Raw genomic sequence first — 20,610 nt, 5'->3', positions numbered from 1 at the left:
ATTGTTATCAAATAGTTTATTGTAAAATAGGTGAACGCTTAAGATATGACAAGCTGTTGTCAAAATTCTACATTTCCATTACATGTGTATACTAATAATGCAAGGAGTGTCATATAAAGGCTAGCACTGTTTTTCTTCTTCAAATATTCAACAATGTCTTGTCTAGAGATCTTTCAAAAAGAAATATATGAACAGTGGGTGATTTTGTTATTACATTCAAGAGGTTGAAATTGAAATCAATTTACCCGGCGAGATGGGTCTACAGTTTTAATAGTAACTCATTAATTCACTGTCTTACATTGATCATAGAAGAGAAGAATGTCAACACCTACAGGAGCAGCGTTGGTAATTGGTAAAGAATGGTGGCCAAAAAACTATGGTGTGGGTTTATCGTTGATACACAAGGAACTTTCCATTAATCTTGCTAAAACAGGGCAAAAAGTTTATTCCACGGCTTTAGAAGCGACACAGGAAGAAATCGAAGATGCGAAAACAAGTGGTGTACATCTCATTGTGCCACAGCCACGACATGAAAGGGCAATACAATTTGATGATATGGCTGATATGCTGTTACTACCCAGAGACTACTTCTCAGAACTTGAGGGATACGAGCGAATATCCCTCATTTTCGGCTACGTCATCTCTTCGAATGAAACCGCGGGTGCTGCGAGAGCCTTTCAAGAAGATATATGTCCCAGTGCAGACTTTGTACCGTTCTTTTACGATATTCCTGAAGAGAGTGGACTTACTTCGGCATCCCTACAAAAGAGGGAAAATGATATATTTGACTATGCCGAGAAATCAAAAACTCTGATATATCTAGGGACAAGGGTATTTGACCATTTCAAAAACAAACTACGAATGCTACAAAATAAAACACACATAACATATCTGCCATGGCTTGGGAAGGATTTCCCTTGCTTTGATTTCTGCCCATCTGCACTCGACCAGCGAATAGATCTTCTTTCCATATATGGAGTGACGGGTATCAATGCAATGAAAGAATTCGAAAGTGCAGCAATGGCCATGGGAAAGGTGGTCAAGTATTATGAATACGATCCCGTTCGACTGGTATGGAAATTCAGAGGCATATCAGAAGAATGTCACCGCGACTGTAAAGAGTATATCGAAGGGAAAGTACAGACCGGTAATCTTCAACTCGTTCCTTACCCGCCAATATCGTTCCCCGACGAGATCAAACGCGATCTGCAGCAGTGTAGTCTGTTCATATCATTTTCCATGAAACAGGATCCATTTGGTATCATTGGGCTCATGGCCATGGGAGCTGGAATTCCGGTTCTTATACACAAATCTTCTGGAATTGGAACTCTGATAGAAAGGCATTTTCCATTACACACCTCCCCTCTCTGCGATATCGGGCCTATGGAATCTACTGAAAGTGCTAGTGAAAAATGGAAAGACAAAATCATGACAACTTTAAAGAGATACAGCACAGCTTGTCAACAAGCCCAATGTCTGAAAGAGACATTGGACAAATCTGCAAAGGATGGTGTGATTGCCGAGTCAAAGAGAGCATTTACTAAATGGTGTGCGTCCTGTATAGCAACGGAGGCTGACAAACCAAACCAAGGTGAAATAATTTTCTCATTTTGCTACTGTCTTACATTTTATATCATTTGTTGGTCAATCATTTCTAAAAGACGAACAAACATATACCAATATGTTCATAATCAAATGAATTTGGTGTTTGGTCAGACATAATTACATTTTCTATTTGCATGGCTACTGTTCCATTGTGCTTATTGATATTACTGTAATGTTCATTGGTATTTACTTTTTTTTTCACACAGTAACAGACGATAAAAGTGATAGTCACAGCAGAAATGCAGACAATTCTGAAAAGGAACAGGACATTTCCTGCACAGGTAAACTTTCACATATGTTGAGAAATGGACATGAAGATGGAGGTGAAAGTTCACGTGGTGATGATACAGGTGGTGGTGACAACGATGACAACACATCAAGTCTCATCCAACCAGTGAGAACAGAGATAGGTAAGATAATAAACAATTATCATAATATGTTTTAATTTGATATTATACGAGAAAATCTGGACTCTAAGAAATACCCAGTATGTTTGCACTGTTCAATACATCATCCCTTCAAACTACACTGTCACTAAGGATTTTATATCAAAACATCAAGGGTGACTAATGGTTAGTTTATAAAATTTAAATTTGTTTTAAAAAGTAGCTCTAATACTTCCTTTTACTTAGTTTCATCGGTAAAATATTTGGTCACAACGGAGCTAACACTATTAACAAAACATATTCTTTGATTAAAAGGTCTTCACCAAGTAATGTCAAATATTGCCACAGACTAAAGTTTGTTGATAGCGATCCTGTAGACGTGTTAACATTAAAGTTGTACAATAATACATAGGTCTTATATCAAACATATCAGTATCCAAATAAACCATAGTATTATAATTTACTCCTGAAAAAGTCTACTAAACGATGGCATTGGGTACTTATTTCAGGAGAAATCGAAATTTTGGTGAAAGTTGCTGATGTCAGTCCAGCCGCTCGGCAGACAACAACTGTAGATGAAATGTCCCGGATGATTCAGGATGCTTCTGACATCATGCTACATGAAATAAAATGCCCTGGAGATCTACCCCGCGTAGAAGCCCTATTGGAACAAATAGGCCCCATCAAAATTAAGCTAGTGAAACAAAAAAGTTTGTGTCTTGTGTTGAAGTGCCCAACGTCAAATTCGTTAGAGAAATTGTGGCATGAGTATACCATTGGAAGTCTTGCCAATACATTCAAGGAAGACCTGGTTACAGTACCACAACTACAACGATGCAAGGCATCTGCTGTATCTCTACGTGTAACCATACCATCCTGGAAATACCGACGTGCTCTGATACGGTTGAAACATTTCAAAGAAGGTAAGTTTGTCGTAGTATATCATAATAGAAATACATGTATGTATCAAAATGATCATACCACTCTTGTGTGATTCGGGTCAAAAAATGTGTTTTTTTTGTCAAAAAACTTAAACTCAAAAACTACAGGCAGATCGGTCTGAAATTTGATGGCACCACTCTTAGGGATGTTAGATTGAGAATTGTTCATGACATGATGATTCCATCAGTGAAATGCAAATTACGGCTAAGAATGTGTCTTCTTGGTCAAAAATCTTTAATTCCAAAACTGCTCAGCAGATTGGGCTGAAATTTAATGGGGATGCATCTGGAGATGTATAGATGAAGAAAAATTAAGCATATAATGATGTCATCAGTGATATGCAAATTAGGTGTAAAACGTGAATTTTGGTCAAAAAAGGGACTTGGTCAATGAGACTGAAACTTTGTGAGATGTTTCTAAAAGTAACATTCTGCAGATTTTCTTCAAAATATTTTGAATCAATTGGCCCTACCAGCCATGACCATGTCCTTAGCAATAACCAATTGGCAGTATATTTTGGTCAAATAACAACATCATCTGGTAGACAAGTGAGTAAAAATTCAAAAAATGTATGCAAATACCCCTAGCAACTATGACCACACCCATAGCAACAGCCAAACGATGGTGTATTTCACAAAGATAACAGGGATTCTTAGACAAGTGAACAAACATTCAAAAAGGTATGCAAATATGCCTAGCAACAAAACCACACCCTTGGCAACAGCCAAATGATCAAATATATTGTAAAGATAGAAACAGGGATTAATAGGCAAGTGAATAAACATTCAAAAATGTATGTAAATATATATATATATATATATATATATATATATATATATATATATATATATATATATATATATATATATATACAGTGTAGCTCGCATAAAACATCACCTGAGTGCACGCATCACATCACAAAAGGATCATTCTTGCACAATTGGGGTGCTAACTATGCATTGATGCACTGTTGTTGCATCATCAAAGCATATGCATGGAATAATGCTTGCATCTCTGATACAAAATAAACAGCACTTTATGCGCACATGCTTTGTGACTTAGTAGTAACCATGTACTCTGCTATCTAGATGCAATGATTATAATGAGATGCTGATGCATTGTTAACTTGATGAATCATTAATGAGATGCTCTATGGACACCTCAAAGGTGCAAATTGAATACTGTTTACATACACTAATCCACAAAAGCACTGTTCATGAACTTTTCCAGCATAATGCTTTAAAGATGCAAGCATAGTTCATGCACAATATTCCATTATGCTTGATCTGTACAATATATATATATATATATATATATATATAAATTATATATATATATATATATATATATATATATATATATATATATATATATATATATATATATATATATATATATGAAAGAAGACGAGTCTGATATTACATAGTGGAATTACACTACGGACTGTTTCACCCGAAGGATCGTCAGGTGTAATAGTGTGGTTTAATAGTATTCGTTAGCTATACATCCTGCCTTATGTACATAACTTATGTGTGTTCACTGACGGCTGTGTGTACACAAAAAGATTGACAACAAAGGTTACGTATTATTAAGTAAGAACTTGTTAGCGTGCCGGCATTTACTGATTAATTCAGTTCTGCTGTTCAAGTTCGTTGATTTGTCGGCAGTTATAATAAAATATTTTTCCCAGAGGCATAGTTGACATCGTTTGGTAACGTTAGAGTATGAGGAAGCCTGCTTGAGAACTGACCAGTGTACGTCGTAATTAATGTTGCTGTCTTTTAGGTGCCAAATGTATTTACTGAGCGCAGTGTCTTTCTTCTTGTGATCAAGTTTAATTGAAGACTTGTGGTTGTTAAACCTGCTTTTGAATTCTGTGTCACTAACGCCTATGTATGATTTGTGATCTTGGTTAGTGGTGACTGTTGCTTTGTAAACAACGCTTTTTATGAGGCATTTTCCTGCGAGAGGGCACTCCTTTGGTTTTCTGCAGTTACAGGTATTTTGTTGTGTTTGCTTAGCTTTTGAAAGTATGGCTTTATTATGACCGCTGATTAATTTACCCATGTTGTCCATGCAACTATAGCTCACTTTAGTATTATTACGGTTGAAGATTTTATGCAGTACACTGGATATACCTACGTAACCTTTGTTGTCAATCTTTTTGTGTACACACAGCCGTCAGTGAACACACATAAGTTATGTACATAAGGCAGGATGTATAGCTAACGAATACTATTAAACCACACTATTACACCTGACGATCCTTCGGGTGAAACAGTCCGTAGTGTAATTCCACTATGTAATATCAGACTCGTCTTCTTTCATTTTTATTTATGTATGATAGCTCTCCAAGGTGATCGAGCACTCTACTTGGCGAAAGAAGAATGAAATTATATGTATATATATATATATATATATATATATATATATATATATATATATATATATATTGCATTTTACCGCTTATTCACTTTGTTAGTTTGTACAGCAAAATAATCCTCATTGCCTATCCTCAGTGATGCATTCTATGATTGCATTTGTGCATGAATAGAATGTCTTACTCATAAAATACTGCTATTGTTAACAGGTATTTTACACATCTTATCTACTAATTGACAGATTATCAGCCCAAAGTGACTCATTTAAAAGGATGTGGTGTATGTGGCATTGGTGTATCACGTGCCTCAATTCTATCAACGCAAGAGGGCGGAATCGATGGGTGGGCAAAGAAAAGAAGGAGACACCAAGAAGACGAGGAAGAAGAACAGCAACAAATACGAACCCGGGGTATTACAATAATTTATTCTTACTTTAGCCTAATAGTATTTATATTTTCTTTCGTAGATGGTCTTAGTGCCCTGGTAGTACTTCCAATCGCCATGTCTTTATGCAAAGACAGTGTCACATGGTATTCTGAGTGACACAATAAATAATGAGGGGATACGCAGTCATTGGCGTTCAAACGCAAACATCAATGAAGTTATAAGTGGTCTTAGTTGTGATTTAATAACAGACAACTTATAAATGTTGCCATTCTATTCATAGGTGAACGTCATGATATCGTAGCCCTTCAACTCGACACATGTATGTACAAAGACGATGCAATGAGACATGGTTTATCAAAACTACTTGGAAGCTGTCAAACGGTGGTGACTGAACCAGATGAAGAAGCTGCAGCAATGACTACTACAATCACAATGCTATTGGAGCTGAAACGATCTCAACAGTTGTCGATGTTGATATCTGAAAAACCAGAGATTCTGTCTGCCCTTGGTATCCAAAGACTTCTCATCTTAGATGACGATCAATTATCTTCTATTCGTGTCAAAGATGGCGATGGTTATAAATACAACATTGACGGTAAGTATCTGACGGGAAAGCTGGATGAGAATATCTCATATCAGTTAATGAAAATCAGCCACAAATTACACTTGAATTTTTGTGTACTTGTTGTTTCACTTTTTCTACACGTAGTATTATATTATTTGATCTTCGCAGATCTGTCTGAACTTGTGTTGGACAAAGCGATTAACATAGAACATCAAGCAGAGGAGAGGAAACATACACTACAGAGCTCAGACATCGTGACAAGAAGTGTGCCCTCTGTGCTGAGACTAATATCTGAAGACGAATATCTTTCCATCGTGTTCTACCTATGGGAAGATCACAGTGAAACACATCAGATGTTGAAGTCCAGACAGATGGAATGTGACATTCTAAAAAATCAGTTGGAGAGAACAAAGTCAGTCCAAAGCAAACGTGAACAACTCCAGCCCAACGAAACCGAAATCAGCGATTCTGACAGTAGGATGGAGGAGCGGTTAGAACAAGTTCCAGGTGAGCAGATTCGTTTGGCTATTTAGGTTCAGATGGTTATTAGTGGAAATTACGAATTTGTAAGTTACATGTTATATCAAAGCATATGATCATCAATCACGTATAAACTGTGTGTGAGGTTGTGTGTGTGGTCTGGTGAGTGAGTGAGTGAGTGAGTGAGTGAGTGAGTGAGTGAGTGAGTGAGTGAGTGAGTGAGTGTGCCATAATGTATCATAATTACCATATGTTTTACCTATATATGTTCTAGGCTTTACAACTGATTATATCATTTCATCTGTGAAGAAAATGTGAAACTAAAAATAATCAATGATTCGGATTTATTAAACTATTGGAGGTATTTTTTTCATAGAGGTAAGTCCAGCTATGGTAGCACTTCAACTCGACACGTCTCTGTACAAAGACGATGCTATGAGACTTGGTTTATCAAAACTACTTGGAAGCTGTCAAACGGTAGTAACTGAACCAGATGAAGAAGCTGCAGTAATGACTACTACAATCACAATGCTATTGGAGCTGCAACGATCTCAACAGTTGTCAATGTTGATATCTGAAAAATCAGAGATTCTGTCTGCCCTTGGTATCCAAAGACTTCTCATCTTAGATGACGATCAATTATCTTCTATTCGTGTCAAAGATGGCGATGGTTATAAATACAGTACAAATGGTATGTATGTAATCATTTCTGAATAACAGTCAAATTCATGACTTTTTTATTTCTTTTTCTTCAAATACGAACGAGTTGGGCCTTGAACACAAACAGACATGTAGTTGTATAATTGTCTCTGTTTCATGAACAAAAAACAATAAACAAATGAAAATATCAAATTGTAAATAGTCGTATATTATGGGATGTTTATACACCTTATCACTATTTATCTTATCAGATCTACTCGACCTTATGGAGGATAAAGCTGTCGACCTACATTTGCAACCTCAACATTTAGGCTGTAACGTACTAACAAGAAGTGCGCCCTCAATGTTAAGACTACTCTCTCGCGATGAATATCTCTCCGTTTTCAGCTATTTATGGGGAGAACACAGTGAGACTGAGAAGATGTTGAAGTGTAAACAGATGGAACATGACATACTTCAGAATGAAATGGAAGCCATGAAGTCAGTTGTAAGCCAACAAGATAAATCAGACGACAGAATCGCTGAATACTACTCAAGGATAAAACGTGAAAATGTATCATTACGTCAACGGATAAGTGACCTTGAAAACAAAGGTCAAGGACATCAGGATCTGAGCGAAAGTGATGACCAGAAAGCAACCGATCAAATGATAGAAGGTTATTTTTTAGTAATTTTTGTAATTTATTTCCTTATTTACAGTAAATTTATATATAATATTGTTAGTTATAACAAATGTACATGTAAGGCCTAAAAAATAAATGTATGGTTCCGGTAGTACCCGACCCCACCTAGCTTTTCACTGCAGAACCTAAACTTTTGTTTACGTATTCGAGAAAAAATAACAACATCGCAAAAATTATGAAGTCTCGCGAGAATTAGTGGATGCGGAAACTGGCATCAACTTAAAAATTAATAAAAAAAAACTTTCTTCCAATCTATAATGCCTGTACATCTGATAGGAAGAAATAAACAACACTGAGACCATTTGAAAAACAATGGAAAACACGAACTAGACACTCACATATGAAAAAAATATATGATAAAATAAATCTGCCTACCCCACTTATTCTAAAATTGAGTGTAACCGGAACCTCACGATTTGTTTATAAGGCCTAATCACCGTGACATCACAATTTCCCCCACAAGCTGGCTTCAAAATATGAGTGCATTGTTATCCCTTTGTAGTTCACCAAGATAATACCAAGACAAATCAGTTTATTTAGGTAAATTAACCTTAGATCGTTTTGAATTCATACTTAATGGGCAGATGGTTGGGGAGGGAACAGATGATTACTGAGACAAGACATATCGATGTATGTTTACTAAATGGTTTATCGTGCTATGGTTGACATAAATTGTACTAGTGATAATGTTTAGTACATCGAAATCTCAGAATAAAGTAGACTTTAAGCTTGAAAGGAAATCGCAAGGACGAAACATATTTGAAGTTTATTTAAATGTACATGGCTAAAACACAAATAGTTACCAGTTTTTAGCTTTGATAAGTTTTATTAATGAACTTTAATTTGTTGACGATTCTCATCAGAATGACAAATTCTATATAGTTATAGCTGACCACTAGGTGTCAAAATGATCAGTCAGTTCGATGGCCTCCCTCTCTGTTGATTTTTGGATTGTAGTGTTTACATGTTGATAATTCTGACAATTTGTACTTGTTATGAAGTGGTTGCTTCGCGTATTTGAAGACGTTTAATATTTTTTCCTCACACGTGTTGGGACATTAGTGATATGCATGTACTATGTAAATAAGATAGTGTCTCACAAAAAGATACCATATACATATAAATAATTATTAAGACACACGTTACATTTCTCGTTTTACGTTTAGATTTCACATTCTCTTTGGATATCAAATCAACAAAGAAATCTGAACGAGAAATATTGATGAGTCTACCTTGTCACTTTACATGGAAGTTAGAAGAGGAATGTGATCGACCATACAAGGTAAATTTGTGTTTGTTATTTATTTGTATGTTAGAGAGTATGTACCTCTTGTGTACATTCACTTCTACAAGAAACAATGGACGACTGTGTAACTGTTTTGGTAATGAATCTTTTCAGAACAAGATTATTTCCACGGTACATAAATTGGAGGCAATTGGGCTGATGAAGACGTGCTTTGTTACATCGATCTTATAATATTACCTCGCCTTTATGTAGCCGTCATTACATATCATTTATGGCATGACGTCACTCAAAATATGGAAGGGGGGGGCTATCGGAATAAATTGGAAAAGATGGGGATAGGCGGCTATTCAAAGATTCATAACATACCATAACACACATTTTGCAAAGTACGTCAATATACTGAGCGTACCATTTTAATTTTTCGTCCCGAAAATATTCAAATAATTAAATGCTCTCTTAATAGTATTGAACAGTGCAGAGTTTATGTTTGTGGTGTTACTATATCATTGTACGATTGTATTTGATTAATAGGGCCGTATGTACAGATATAAGGAGACAACATACCATCCAGAACTAAGTCCAACACCACATACAGCCATGATGGGTTATCTACAGGTATCAGAAATTAGACCTCCAGAACAGAGAGATCCAGATGCTGCCTTATCATGGTTTGACAAAGCACTCCAAGACAACCAGAAAGAACTTGATAGCTGTGATGATAAGGATGGACCACTGGGTGATAAGTTAGTTATTCTAGCTGATAAAGCCTGGGTTTATCAAACGTTAGGTCAGGTTGATAAGGTTAGGGAAATGTTGCAGGAGATAGATCAGATAGGGAGTGGTAAACTGACGGAAAAGCAGAAGGCGTTCGTGTACGGTCACAAAGGTACACCTTTTAGGTATTTTGTGAAGAAAACGTGTAATGAAGGTATAGATAGCCTTAAGAGAGCATTAGGTGTTTTCCCAAACAAACCAGATTGGCTAGTCTTGCAAAGACTTTTGCAATTTTATCGCGATAACAGAATGTATGGGACCAAAGATGAGCAGTATACTCTATCAATAAAGGAATGTAAAACGTCTTTAAAGAGAGTATTGAAAATCAATCATAATCATAGCTATGCTAGAGCTTTTCTGGGTTGGATATTAGTGAAATTAAACACTGATGAGGCAAAGTATGAAATACAAGAAGCCCTTCGTATAAACCCTAAATCCCCATTGGTGTTGCAGTGTGCTGGTATAGTGTACACTGAAGTGAAGGAGTTTGACAAAGCAGCTGAGTACTTGGATAAAGCAATTGAGATATTGCCAGATAATCCAGATTACCTTGGCAGAATGGGAGACATATACAGAATGAAATATGAATATGACGTGAATAGTGGTAAAGAAAGCTGTAGTGAAGATTTAGTGACAGCTAATGAATATTACAACCGTACAATACAATGCTCTGACGGAGTATACATAAAAGCTACTTTAAGCATTGGCGTCATACAAGAGTATCAAGGTAACTATTCTGAAGCGATAGAAACATACATGTCAGTAATTGAAACAAGTAATGATCCATTTTATACGTCATTGGCGTGTTGGAATTTGGCTGACGTGTACGAAAACTCCCTGCACGACAGTGTCAGTGCCATCAAATTCTTCGATCAAACAGTTGAACATGGCGTTGAGTATTGGTTTGGGAAGAAAGCAGCCAAACGTGTAATCGAAGAGATGCAGAAAGTTCTGCAAAGTAATCCAGACAACAAAGATGCACTAGTCAAGATAGGTGATATGTATAACAAGTTGAATGAGTTTGAAACGGCATGTCAATACTATCGATAAACAAGACGGAGTGAAATGACAGGCGAATTAGTACCAGGATCGATTTAACCTTTCAATTCGATTAGCCATACTAATTGTAACGAACTGGCGAAAACATTTTCTGACTTCTGATTGGTGAATACCGACCACTCTGTGACCATGGCGATACTCAGTATTTGTAGTGAATATGGCCAACCACTTGACCAAGTACCAAAGCAATGTTCCATAGTTCTTCAATATATTAGTTTGAAACATTCTTCTTGCTTTTAGAAATGTCGAACATAACGATGTTTCAATACTGAACAGTAATATACCAAAAAATGGCAGTTTTACATCGTTTTAGCACAACTGAACTGATAAGGTTTAGTAGTGCTATAGGCATTGCCAAGTGTCTGTCTGTCTGTCTGTCTGCGTGGATATGTGTGTCAAAAAATGTGATTTTTTGTCAAAAAGCTTAAACTCAAAAACTTCTTGACAGATTTGCCTGAAATGTGGTGGCAACATTCTTAGAGGTGACTAAATTTAGATTTCTTCATGACATGATGATTCCATCAGTAATATGCAATATAAGAATGTGTCTTCTTGGTCCAAAATCTTTAATTCCAAAAATACTCAGCAGATTGGGCTGAAATTTAATTGCGATGCATCTGAGGGTGTATAGATGAAGAAGTATTAAGCAAATAATGATCTCATCAGTAATGTGCAAATTAGGTGTAACAATGAATTTTGTCAAAAAAATTATATCTCAAAAAGTACTTGGTCAGTGAGACTGAGACTGAAACTTGGTGAAATGTTTCTAAAAGGGTTATTCTGCAGATTTCCTTCAAAATATTTGACACAATTAACCTTAGCAACCTTTACCACGCCCTTAGCAACAACCAAATGACAGTATAGCAAGGTGAAATAACATCATCTGGAAGGCGAGTACACATTTAACAAAATGTATGCAAATATTCCTAGCAACCATGACCACGCCCATAACAACAACCAAAGGTGTCGTATTTCAAAATGATAACAGGGATTAATAGACAAGTAAATAAACATTCAAACAATGTATGTAAATGTGCCTAGCAACAAGATTACGCCCATAGCAACAGCCAAACGGTGGTGTATTTACCAATGATAACAACAGGGAATAATAGACAAATGAATTAACATTCAAAAAATGCATGAAAATATACCTAGCAAAAAGACCATACCCATATCAACAGGCAAATGACCATGTATATCGCAAAGATAACATCAGGGATTCATAGACAAGTGAATAGTTATAGAAACTGTTTTCTAGCCTCTCGCCCGCTCTGATACAATTATGCACACATTGTGTATTATATGCTTTCAATTGTTATGTATTATTTTTTTGTGATGGGTAAATAAATTACAATTACCATTACAATTACAATTACAAATAAACATTCAAAAATGTATGTAAATATGTCTAGCAACATAACAACAGCCACTGATAGCGTACATGTATGTTGCAAAGCTAACAACATGGTAGGATAGGCAACTGCATACTTATTAGTCATACAGCAAATGAACATGTATACCAAGCATGAATCAGCATGTGTATAAACATTGATAAAAACTGTGCAGTTGTGCTACAACACAATTGGCGCTATTTAGGTTATGTAACACTTTACCGTATACTGTTGTACCATGATATCAAAACACTCATAGTACAATAACGGCTGACAACCTGAGTGCAGTAAACACTTTTGTTTTTAGTTATGGTGGTGTTAGGAGAGAAGTGGTCTCACAGCACAGAATGGGGGGGGGCAGTAAAGTAAGACAATGGACGTAATGTCCTGGACTGGGGACGTTGACCTTAGTCCATGTTATGTTCTTCCAGTCATTTTTACCATGGTCGTGATAGTAGTGGAAAGCTCTTAAATGTAATTAAAAGGTTGGGATTGAGTCTTTGCCACTGAGTGTCAGACTTGGGTCCCTTTCACCTTCAACATTTTAACCCAATTCACGCATGTTTAAATAACAGGACATGGCAAGGGTTGTATTACAGATAAAGGAGATTGTGGGAAAACTACTTTGTATTTAGATAAAAATGAATAGGAGAGGGTAATTTCCCCCTTTTTAATTACTGGATGATCCTTTATAATGATCTTCCAATTGATCTGTAGATGTGATAGATTAGAATTCTGTGACTTACATTTGACACCACGTCATGGTGCTCTGCTGGCAATAATATCCTGTGATAGAGCACAACTTACCAGAGATTTTGTGAAAGTTTCCGTAAACAGATTTCAAGTTTTTGTTTGTTTGTTTGTTTGTTCGTTTGTTTTCTGGGGGTGGGGGGTCACAAAAGTGTCAGCTACAAAGATTGTAAAAGAAAGTTTCACTGAGTGAAATAATTATATATAATTTCCAATTTTGTAATAAATTGTGTTGTTTTCGTTTCATTTCATTGGTGTGTTTCTTTAACATTTTTTTATGTTCAGTAGACCATGATAGTAGCGATTCTTAGCACAACTGAACTTAGGTTTTGAATGTTTATACAGTCAAAGGTGAACAAACTATGTTACACTGCTGCAATGAGTTCATTCATATTACTTGCAAGGAATCAATTATTAAAAAACGTGATTTACTGCACGGCGTGGACAAACGGAGCCGTTGAGGTCTAAGAGAGGAAAAGTACACATTGTCAAATGAATTGGATTAATCACACTCACAGCATGCCAGAAGCACTGTGACGTGTCGTTTGATATAGGAACGGTTTTATAGCCTCTGGACACACAACTGGCGAATATAGAGCAGTGTGTTTGCTTGTGTTACGGATGACAGAATACAACTTTTTGATATTCGCTAAGTTTTGATGTTTTGCGAGGTCACCGTGAACTCTCAGCTGTCATGAATTAATACTTAGAACAAATGTTTGCATTTCGCGAATAGTATTCTTCTGCGATGACAACATTAAGTTATTAAAAGATCAACAGTGTCAAATAATGACTGATTACAGACAGTTGGAAGGACAATGACGTGATCACATTGTTTAGCTAGTTTTCATATTTGCCAATATCATTTGCATTGAATTAAGGCGACGGCAATACTTCCGTTTTAGTCATTTATGGTGCTGATTATTTTATCACCCAATCATTTGAGTATTGTATATTTTATGTTTATAAGAATTTGATGGAATAATAAAATGATGGATTCAGTCTTTGGAAGAGACGGTCTGGGGTCAGGAGCTTCGATCTGCTCCCTGACTGGTCCAATTCCAAATGATCCAGGTTAACCATGAACATTGTGTGTAGTCTGAGCTAATTCCCTAAAAGTCCAAGTCGATCCCGTGTACAGAGTGGAGAGAGAGAGAGAGAGAGAGAGAGAGAGAGAGAGAGAGAGAGAGAGAGAGAGAGAGAGAGAGAGAGAGAGAGAGAGAGAGAGAGAGAGAGAGAGAAACATTGAAGGGGGTTACCTTAACAGTAGAGGCTCACTATTTGTTACACTTGCATGGAGTGAGCTTCAAGTAGCTATAGATACAATATATAGGTAAAGAACAAAAAACAACAGCGGGTGCCTTTGATGTAGGTTGAGTGTACCATTTACATGTAAGACTTTGTTTATATCTAGGTCTGTCATATTCTAAAATAAACGCAGAGTCTGGACTGTTCTTAGACTATTCCAATATTAACGGAGTGAACGGAGAGAACCTCCCCGAAGCACTTAAGTTAGTGACAGGGTAGTCCTGCTTGCAGACAGAATAATTCGTCCCTTCCTTCTCTGTCTGCAAGCAGGACTAGGGAAACATGGGGACAGTGACAGGGTAGGCATTAAATGTTAAAACGGCCAACCTGGTCTTGGTGTTGTTAGCCTAGCGGTTCACTATGGCAGTACCGTTATTAGACAATGGTTCGACGTTATGTTTTTGGAGGCTGCAGTAACACGAAGAGTGATTCGATCACCTTACATTTGGCACACATAATGGATATAAACTGAAATTTTAGTCTTCAAAATTTTGTGCTGTTTCGAGCATTATGAACCTATTTTGTCAGCCATGGTAAATTCAACACAGACGTACGTATGTACCCACACTCATTAACTTGAGAACTTGCAAGGTCAGATTGAAATATGTACGAAATATAGACCACATAAGGTAGAGACACCAAATTTGGCACTGAGATAATGAATATAAACTAACATTTTAGTCCTGAAAATGTTGTGTTGTTTCAAGCATCGCAACGCACCTTGTATTGTCGGCAGGACAAAGTTCGACACAGACACAACACAGCTACAATCATTACCATCGACAGTAATTTGACAACTTGCAAATTTCCTGCTATAACATTTATTCAATATAAATACACATTGTATGGGTTGTTTAATACATAATAAAAAAATTTACCTTGGAAATTTAGTGAAAACATGATTTACGGGGTTGTAAGGCACGGAATCTTCCGTGTAGTCCTCGCACGATGCTGACAAGGCCGCCATCGTGAAAGCGCACGTCAGAACGAGGTTCTACAGCAAGCCATTATTGCGTAAAATAAATTGCTACCCAGTCTTTATTCTGCTAGCTAGCTATGAGTATGATGTACATGAATGATGAATCGGCAAATGTTCAGATACATACACGACAAATAGAGCACAGGCAACCAGCGAGTTTTTATCGGGTTCAGAGTAGACTTTACCGCTTACCCAAGTCTGGGCTAATTATTTACACTTTTTTCTGAAAAACATCCAGTCATGTATTGCGAGAGCCTAGACTTCGCTACATTGTAAGTATGGAAAAGACAAAAAAATGTGGGAATAGAAATGGGAAAAGAAATAGTATCAACACATAACAAACGCAAAAAAAATATCGATCAAGGAACTTGTCCCAGTCTAAATTCAGAGGTACAAAGTCCACTACGTAAAATTCAAAACGCTCACCACAACTAATCTACTCAATATAAAAAATCATGATGCAATGGAGGGGAGACGGCTCATTGTTACATTGTATCCTGGGGATAAATCACTGATCTATCCATGGTTCAATCGAATAGAGGTGACGCGACTACTATACTAGAGATCACCACGATCAATGATTGCCGATTGAGGGAATTTTATCGCGTTCTTTGTGAAACGATATGTCTTCAGATTACATAATATTGCCATATTGTGTCACCGTTTTGACAGTTTTGAGTAATAGTATTTGTGTCGCATTTTCATTGCAACTGGTCCAAGCACGTACAATTATGCCGTCGATCAAGCGTGGGTTTCTGATCATGTTTTAATCATGTTTTTTTTTTTCGATTTGAAGACAGAAGTGACAGGCAGACAAAATATATTAAATCATAACTTTAGATCTACACTGACAGCAGTAGTCTACCCATACCACCTTTGACATGTGCTCTCATCTCATTGCTGAGCGTTTTCGTATCGTTAATTGACGTGTGTATTTTAGCATAGACATAACGCGATCGTCAGAAAGCAACCACAACACATTCCCTACATCTCAAAACACGAGAAATTACACTATTAACCCAGACTTAATTCAGAAAAGTCCCAAACCTGAATGTCAATATCGCGTCCGAGGTGCTAGATGCTAGATGTGGACCCGGGTTGTTGACCTTCGCCAAAGTGCATCAAGCATGTAAGAGTTGCATTCATAATACACTACAGTGTACGCCTATTACAATTCCGGGAACATGATGTAGGCTACCACGTCATGTCAAAACACACTCCAATACATGCAGATCACAGTCACAGCACGTGAATTTACGAGTATATAGGTAGAAAGTGACAGAACAGTGATGTGCAACATGACGAACCAGACATGATAATTATTATTATACACATATCATCGTACAACTAATTTGATTGGCTATATAGCTACATTTGAAAGGTCTCACTTGATTGGCTCACCCTTCGCTATTCCCGTTTTCAAGAGACACCCCGCCAGAATAAAGTGCCATGTAGTACAGCAATGGCGCGAGATCGCCTGTTGGGCGACTTTCCCACCGGGTGTGCTTTTCGAAAACTACACAACACATGCTTTTATGACACGGAATCATAGAAAATCTACCCCGTTCCCAAACTAATCGTAATTTTATCGCGAATAGACAACCGGAGTTGGTCAAAATAGCAAATTAAAAATCAAATGAATTTTACTATGACCGTGAATTCATCATATAGCCGGTGGTTTGAATTCTGAGCTCCCTAATATACCTATCGAAAAGTCACTATCCCGTCCCGTCGGACTACCTGCAATGGGCATTTTAGTAACCTTTACTGGTCCTTACAGAAAGTCACTAGACTCGCGGGATAGCGGACCAGCGTGTATGTCGAACCCTTGCCATACGTTACAGCATAGTCCCTCCTGATTACAGTGGTAACACTCGTTCATGTTCGATTACCTTTCATAAAGAAAACACAATGAAATGGTTGAAGTGATCTTTTTTTTAATTTCTTTTCATCACAACAGCAAAATCTGCGCGATCAAAAGTGTTGTAAACTAAACCAGAAAGAATTATCGGGCTGGCTAAACTTCCCGATGAACTGGAGTAAGGTCCAAGTCCAAGTAAGCCCCGATAGTACGTGAGAAAATCGTCTCAAACTAGCGATACAACTTTCATTGTTCAAAATATAACTTGACATGTTAGAGTTATACAATTCAAGATGGGTTTTCACTCGAAAACAACAATTCTGTGAATAATGACACTGAACGCAGCGATTTCTCGGACGATGTTACCACTGCACTGTAACGTATGGCTGACAACGACTTGCTTCTGGGTTAGTCCCTCGTGCATCCAGGTACTTGGGATTGTCGTGCATTATCACATCGGCAATTTTGACGCTGTAATTTTGCGACCAATATTGATCGTACAAAAACAAAAGTCCATAAATGAACCACAAAGTACTTTCCCTTTCAAAATGTGGTAATTTTAGAAAGAGTATTATCGTTTTTATTGACGACTGACTCTGTCAAAAATCGTTCGATACACTTCAGTTCAGGCATGGAGGAAGACTTCTCACAATGATAATGAGGTGCATATACTGGAATGAACCATTCTGTAGGAGGTGGAGAATTGGATTTGAAGTTTACAACCCTTTTTCGAACAAATATTTGTCATTTGGGCGCACAATGCATAGAATTAAGACTATAGAACATATAACATTGCTTGTTTGACGTCAATAGTGTCTTTTGAAAAGTTGCACTTTACCTAAAGTCTCGCGGACTGATTTCCAATATGGCGTCGGTCATAATGCTCATTAACATATTCATTTTTTTTTTCAAATTTCAAAAAAAAAATCATAAAAAATAGAAGAGAAGACGTGCTGACTTGAAATTAACAAATCTAAGTAAGCTACCCCCTGTGCATCAACACACCAGATATCAAAGCAATCTGACTTGAAGTTTATGAGGAGTTGATGAAAGTGTCATTTTTGGAAAAAAAATCATAAAAAATTGAAAATGGCACAGATCAACTTGGCATGAACAAATCTGAATAGCCTCCCCCCAGGGAACATGCACACCAAATATCGAAGAATTCTGACTGTCACTTTCGGAGTAGATAGTGAAAATATAAAAGTTTGACGGACACCTATGATTCACTCTACTCTCTATACCTCAATACCCACCTATACCTAAAGCTACGCTTTCAGCTTTCGCTGACAGCGGAGCTAAAAATTATAAATTTTGGTTAAAATTCTATAATTCCAAGATAATTGAGCAGATTGGGTTGGAAATTGATGGGAACCTTCTTCAGAGTGTTTATATTGACCTGTTCATAACATGATGATCCCATCAGAGTTATTCAAATTAAGGCTAAAATATGCATTTGTGGTCAAAAATCTATAATTACAAACCCAGCAAGCACATTTCCCTGAAATTTAATGAGCATCTGGGCATATGTTAATAGTGTGATTACACCATCAGCGATATGCAAATTAGGTGTAAACATGTCAGTTTTAGTCAAAAACTTATATCTTGAAAGTGCACAGTTAATGGGGTTGAAACTTGGTGGGGATATTTCTGGGGGTGTTATTCTGCAGTTAATTTTTAAAAGAATTATGACACAATTGGCCCTCAAAACTATGATCACGCCCTTAGTAACAGTGAAATGATGATGGGTAGGTACATGAATACGGATTCAAAATATGTATGTAAATATGCCTCGGAACAGGACAACGGACATAGCAACAGCTGAATGATGGCTTGTATTGCAAAGATTTAAAGTGGGAAGAGCAGGAAGTTAATAAAGATTCCAAAAATGTATGCAAATATGCCTAGCAACTAGACCACGTTCATAGCAACAACTAAATACAGTTGTGCTACAATGCCATTGGCACTATATTTACAAATGTTAAATTTCGTTTTTGTGGAACACCAGCTCTGCTGTGTGTTCACCAGGTTGTATTTTATATAGACGGGTTGCATTATATATGTCGGTATTTATTGACATTGGCAAATTTAATGATTTGTACCCAGACGGAACTAATCTTGCAAACAGCAATAAACAACGATAACAGTACATACCATGCCATTTGACCTGACTCAAGCTGTCTAGGTCAGATGTGTACACCTTTAAATTCAACACCTTAAGTAGTTTATGACGTTATATGTCGAATAACATTTTCACCGTTCGTGCAAGAATGTTAACCATATGGTATGGGATTTAACAGCATTTACACATGTTAATTTTAGGTTTGTGCACCAGCTATGTTGTGTGTTCACGAAGTTGTATGTTATATATATGATTGTATAAATATGTCTGTATATATTGAATTTGGAAAATGTATTGATTTATACGAAGACTGAACTAATCTTGTTGAGCACAGCAATCAACAACGACAATAACGCTTACTGTGCCATTTGACCACATACCATCAGTGCAGGATAGGCCTGTACACGTTTTATTTCTTGTTTACAGTTAATCTAGTGATTTGTTAGACGGATAAATATTTCATGTTATAAGTCGATGAGTATTCTAAATATACAAGTATATAAAGTACAACAAACTACTATAGACGAACTATGTCACACAGAATTAACATTATGAAGCACGATAAGGGGATATCTTTAACTGGTATTTTGTTATGATTTTAAAACAAGATATTACTCAACATCTCCACAACATTAGCCCAAACATCCCGTTTTATTCCCGTGGGATATACTGTGGCTTAATTCTCTCCTCACACCACGCCTCTCACTTAATTCATGACATGGTTGTCATCAGCGATTTATGGTCTGATATTACGGTACCTAACACTAACCCTAACCCTAAGTTATGTGGCAGCAGTGGGATGCCAAATTTCCCCGAAAATGTAAAATTATACAACATTATAGAATTAGTCAAAGTAAAATGCGATCCTTCCGGCCCCTAAAAGATGTCGCCCAGTCCCAAGATTACAGGCTTGGGTGGACGTTGCCATCAGATACACTGATTGTAATCGAGCTGTATGTTTTGTTTGTGTATGCCAATGTCAAATGTGTTTGGTTGAAATATCAGTGGTTCCCAATGTCAAATGTGATAGT

The 20,610-nt window shown here is 36.8% G+C and overlaps 1 protein-coding gene across 1 annotated transcript; it reads left to right on the top strand.

The window, feature by feature from the left end:
• Positions 1-318: 318 nt before the first annotated feature.
• Positions 319-14,332, top strand: LOC144432726 (uncharacterized). The gene is made up of 10 exons (XM_078120993.1): positions 319-1,591; positions 1,812-2,015; positions 2,501-2,914; positions 5,556-5,723; positions 5,982-6,296; positions 6,435-6,773; positions 7,123-7,437; positions 7,658-8,062; positions 9,256-9,371; positions 9,867-14,332. Exons 1-10 carry the CDS (start codon positions 319-321, stop codon positions 11,157-11,159), a joined length of 4,842 nt encoding a protein of 1,613 aa, XP_077977119.1. The 3' UTR covers positions 11,160-14,332.
• The last annotated feature ends 6,278 nt before the right edge of the window (positions 14,333-20,610 follow it).

This window comes from Glandiceps talaboti, chromosome 3 (genome assembly GCF_964340395.1).
Source record: "Glandiceps talaboti chromosome 3, keGlaTala1.1, whole genome shotgun sequence".
In the NCBI taxonomy this organism is placed as follows: domain Eukaryota; kingdom Metazoa; phylum Hemichordata; class Enteropneusta; family Spengelidae; genus Glandiceps; species Glandiceps talaboti.
This window is presented reverse-complemented; position numbering and strand designations above follow the sequence as displayed.

Coding starts and splice junctions, on each gene's coding strand:
- LOC144432726 (XM_078120993.1), top strand. CDS start 319: ATGTCAACACCTACAGGAGCAGCGTTGGTAATTGGTAAAGAATGGTGG. Junction 6,774..7,122: donor GCGGTTAGAACAAGTTCCAG/GTGAGCAGATTC, acceptor TTTTTTTCATAG/AGGTAAGTCCAGCTATGGTA. Junction 7,438..7,657: donor TTATAAATACAGTACAAATG/GTATGTATGTAA, acceptor TTATCTTATCAG/ATCTACTCGACCTTATGGAG.